The following is a 4,443-nucleotide window of genomic DNA, read 5'->3' as shown; positions in this document are numbered from 1 at the left end:
ATGGTCAGTAGACCCTAGGGAGGGAGAGAGAGAGAGAGAGAGAGAGAGGGGGGGGGGGGGGGTTCAATTCCTACTTTTATTTTGTAAGAGAGGGAATTTCAATTTGAGGGGCACACAAAGAGAGAGAGAGAGAGAGGAGGTGCAATTCCTATTGTCTATTTTGTAAGAAAGAGAGAATTTCACTTTGGGGCCACACAAAGAGAGAGAGAGAGAGAGAGAGAGAGAGAGAGAGAGAGAGGAGCAATTTGCATTGTCGACTCCAGAAGAAGAGATGCTAATAAGCAATGGGAGGGAGGACTTAAAAGAGAGGAGGAAATGTAAAAGGGCCATTTTACGGTTCCCCTCTTCTTATCTCTTCTGCGTTGGAATTTGACCCCCATTTCTTCTTCTTCTTCTTCTTCTTCTTCTTCTTCGTCGTCGTCGTTGCCTGTTATTCAGTTCTTCTTCTTCTTCTTCTTCTTCTTCTTCCCGGCATGCCCTCCCCCTGCCTCCTCTTAGCTCCTGGCATGCCCCCCTTTCCCTCGCCATGGATTTGACCCCCTCCCCCCCCAAGCTCCTCCGCCTTTCCGCTCCCCAACGCCAGGAATTGGAACGCCTCTTCCTTGCCTGCCCCCGCCCCAGCTCTTCCCTCCTCGAGGAATTTATCAAGGATCGTCCCCTCCTTGCTCCCTTGGACACGCAGCATCTCAAACTCTGGTTCCACAGCCGCAGGTAATGAATTGCACAATGTAGCTCGCTGTGGCGAGTTTTCGCCTTGCCCCCTGCCGCACTTGCATCACCCGATGCTCTTGTTTCCCATTGTAGATTGAAGGAGAAACGGGACGAAAAGCTCTCGCCTTTGATCAACAAGAATGCGGAACTCGTGTCCGAACACCAGTCCCTTCTTTTGCGAAACAGTCAACTGCGGGATCAAACATTGCTGCTCACCTTGGAGAATCAACGCTTGAAGCAGCAGTTGGAGCTGCAGCTGCAGCAGGAAGGCTCGGGCAGCTCATCAGCATCTCCATCGTCTGCGGTAGGCACATCCTCTGTGTTACCAAATACAAACGTGCCAGCCTCATGCACCTTTTCCCTGAAACAAAGTCCGTTAGATGGCACATATCGGTCGACATAGAACCTTATACGAGGCGTTTTACAGTCCGTCCTCTTAACAAATGCAGCGTCACACTGAGATGCCCTGTACTCAAGTGCAGCCATTGGCGTCTTCGTTCAGTATGTGTCCCGGGTTTCACATTGGTAGTTCTTTTTCCCCACTAGTGGTATCAGTCAACGCTGAAATGCTACCAGTCTTGCATGCATCGCTGTGCTATTTCGTTGGTCTTACAGTGAACCCAGTCTGCGAAGGACGTTACAGGACATGGCAGCTGCTGGGGAAAAAATTACCTTTGGTGTCCTTGGCAGCTATTTCTATTTGAGGTGGATGTCAATTTTGGAGTCGGCTTTTTCGCAGGTTGCACGAGGGTCAAGGAATTCGTGTGTTTCTGATGATGAAGAAGTGTCTCAGGTATCTTTCTTCTTCTTTAGGTGCACCTCTTTTCTTGGCGGTTCTGATTTTTGTTAGCTATGTTGGTTTTGCACCAACGCGCTGACGTTTATGGCTGATCTCTTTATTTTGGGGGGCTGCGGTGAAGCTGGCAAACAACCTGTCCACTGTGCGGCTTAGAGATCAGTCTTGAGAAGGTTAGTGACTCTTGTACTTCAATGTTCTACAAAAGTGATGTCGCCTGAATACCGAGTTCCATGACCAGAGGAGTTTTTTTCGGCAAGTTGTACCATCAAAGCTGCGTTCTCTAAGATGGCTATCGACAGTGAAATAAAATAGTGGAATGCAGGTGCAAGGAAATGAAAAAGCTGATGTCCTGTTTGTGACTGACAGAGGGTTCCCTGGTCAGACTGAGGACATAGCGGTGATCTGTGCAGTCGGTGGCATGGGTATCGTAAAAGCTAGAGTCACTGCTCGGTCTATGTTAACTATGACAGGCTCAGCTAGCATCCAAGTTCAAATTCTAGAAGTTAGGATTTACCACAAAATATTACGATTTTGTCCTGCACATTTTGTCAATGATTTGACCTTTTTTTCCCCCTTGGTGAAGAGAGGCAGAGAGTATGATGCCAGGACTTAAATCCAACACATTATCTTCCTGTTGAAAAAGATGAGGTGATCTTGGAGAGTTTGATGCTGATCAGGAATTCCTGTATTAAATCAGAGGAAGTGTGCACGTGGAGAAATTGAGCAAGGCTCCACCACCTAATCATGATTGGGTTCGTCCTGTTGGTTTCTCATCCCAAATAAAATTGGACTAGCGCAAGCTGGACGGAAAAATTTATAAAGTGAGCTTACTATGATGTTGGCATTGCATGCAAAGTGCAGAGTCTTTGATTGCATAGACTAGAAGCACAATTTGTTTGTGTGGGTATGCTCTTTTATGGAGAGAGAGAGAGAGAGAGAGAGAGAGAGAGAGAGAGAGAGAGAGAGATGAGATGATATGATTGTATTGATGATATGATATGATTGTATTAAAGTCCTTTTGAGACCCTCAGGATCTATGGTAGAACTTGGCTTAAGCCTTAGCCAAATTTTGTCGATCTGAATAGGAATGAGTTTGAGTGATAAGGTCTAAAGCAAAGAAAGAAAGCAAGTTTCAAAAGTCGTGGAAAGACCGAAGGATCTATGCGACTCAGCGAACCTGATACAATGAGCTGAAAGGGTGGAGCCTCTAAACAGGCATCAACACCCAAGACGAATACAACATAGCCATAATCATAATCATGAAGACACCAATACCTAAAAAGAGAACAATAATCATACCAATAATCATACAATGGTGCTGTTGAAAGTGGTGCCCACACAACTCTACTCAGGCATGTATAGACCTCAGCGAGTGAGTACTAACATATTCATCTACGTATCATATTTGGGACATCCTTCAGAAGGAGCTCTGTAGATCACTCCTTTATATTTCAATTGCATGATCTATAAGCACAATTTGTCTATGTGAATCTATACTCTTTTTTTTTCCCCGATGGCAATGGAAATCAGCTGGGCCGATGGGCAAATAGTGCGGAGTTTTCAATTGCATGGAAGCATACTTTATATGTGGGGATCTACCCCCCCCCCCCCCCCCCCCCCCCGCCTGTCCCTGGCAGTGGAAATCAGCTGGGCTGATTTTCAAACTTCAAATAGAGGATATATGAAGTATTTTCTGCTCCTTTGTGTGGATGTGTGTGTGTGTGAAAGAGAGAAAGAAAGAAGGAAAGAAAGTCTATTAACGTCTATTGGAGGCCAAAAGGTCTATGGGACAGCACGAAACCCTCTAGTACATCTGCTTTAGGGAGGGCACATGGCAGCTCCCATTATTTAGAGTACCTGCATAATAGTCTGAACGAGTAAATAGCCATGCATCAGTTTGAGACTGAGAGTCTTTTGGTTTTGATTTAAACTCTCTGATTAGGGCTACACCTTCACGGTAAACTGTGCATTTTCCATCCTTTCTGGCAGCCCTAACTTTAGCTAATTCAGTTGCCTTATTCTTGAGTTGAGCTTGTGTAAGCTCCTGTGCTATCCTTACTTTGGTACACCCTTTAACTTGTAAGGTTGTCGAAGAAGCTTGATCCACATATCTTTTGACTTCAGTGTAAGGATTGCATGACCTTTATAGTGCATAAAAGAAGTTGGCCTGGAGTTGTCATCATCCTGCTCATCATCATCTACCCATTCAATGTTGGGCAAGCTTGCTTTGATCTTTGTCAATATTTCACTATATGTGTCCTCCTCTTTGTACCAATCTTCTAGGAGTCCTACCAGCTAGATTTAGATTTAGATGCTCGTTTGGGAGAGACTAAAATGAAATCGTTTAGACTTCACAAGCAGTTGTAGCTTGAATGAAGAGATTTGGACTACTTTTTGATTAGCCTTCTCCTTTAGTGCTAGCCTTGGTCATGGTTGAGTTTGCCCTTCACCTCCGGAGTGCGGACAGAAACTTAGTACGAAGACTTCGTATAAATGGATGCTCAAGTATGTGTGGGTGTGTGGATTTGTATGTGTGAGAGCATACTTTTATACTATGGTCTACACCCACTGTTGGGCGCTGATGATGTCAGTGGGGATGTCATAGTAGCTAGTCCCTGCTATGCATGATGGAGTTTATGGTTGTCAATCTTATGATTGACTCTCGTGAGATTGAAACTGCACTATGTTGTGTTTTTAGAGGATGAGTTTGGGAATGTTCCTGGATTCATCTAGGTATATGCTTTTGCCGTATTAGCGGACATGTAAATTTCACCTTGTGAAGTTTTCGTCCAAGTTGCGGCCTGTTGGTATTGCGATAATTCTTTCTATCTTAAATGGTGTGTTGCCCTACCAGCTAGATTTAGATTTAGATGCTCGTTTGGGAGGGACTAAAATGAAATCGTTTAGACTTCACAAGCAGTTGTAGCTTGAAT

The 4,443-nt window shown here is 44.8% G+C and overlaps 1 protein-coding gene across 2 annotated transcripts; it reads left to right on the top strand.

The window, feature by feature from the left end:
• Nucleotides 1-401: 401 nt before the first annotated feature.
• Nucleotides 402-2,331, top strand: LOC147880444 (homeobox-leucine zipper protein HOX9-like). 2 transcript variants are annotated; one of them, XM_087371095.1, is made up of 5 exons: nucleotides 402-711; nucleotides 805-1,015; nucleotides 1,451-1,504; nucleotides 1,632-1,680; nucleotides 1,877-2,331. In XM_087371095.1, the coding sequence occupies exons 1-4, from the start codon at nucleotides 527-529 to the stop codon at nucleotides 1,674-1,676; spliced, it is 495 nt and encodes a 164-aa protein (XP_087227221.1). In that variant the 5' UTR covers nucleotides 402-526; the 3' UTR covers nucleotides 1,677-1,680; nucleotides 1,877-2,331. The 2 variants fall into 2 exon arrangements, with proteins under 2 accessions (XP_087227221.1, XP_087227222.1); XM_087371096.1 differs by having other exon boundaries at nucleotides 1,833-2,331.
• The last annotated feature ends 2,112 nt before the right edge of the window (nucleotides 2,332-4,443 follow it).

Source organism: Dipteris shenzhenensis, chromosome 32 (assembly GCF_047967505.1).
Source record: "Dipteris shenzhenensis isolate YYH24624 ecotype China chromosome 32, Dip_SZ_1.0, whole genome shotgun sequence".
In the NCBI taxonomy this organism is placed as follows: domain Eukaryota; kingdom Viridiplantae; phylum Streptophyta; class Polypodiopsida; order Gleicheniales; family Dipteridaceae; genus Dipteris; species Dipteris shenzhenensis.
The sequence above is the reverse complement of the archived record's forward strand: the minus strand, read 5'-3'. Positions and strand labels throughout refer to the sequence as shown.

What these genes read in the sequence shown, in the direction of transcription:
- LOC147880444 (XM_087371095.1), top strand. Translation starts at nt 527, where the DNA reads ATGGATTTGACCCCCTCCCCCCCCAAGCTCCTCCGCCTTTCCGCTCCC. An exon ending in CTCTGGTTCCACAGCCGCAG is followed by an intron (nt 712 to 804) that starts GTAATGAATTGC and finishes TTCCCATTGTAG; the next exon opens with ATTGAAGGAGAAACGGGACG. An exon ending in CAGCATCTCCATCGTCTGCG is followed by an intron (nt 1,016 to 1,450) that starts GTAGGCACATCC and finishes GCTTTTTCGCAG; the next exon opens with GTTGCACGAGGGTCAAGGAA.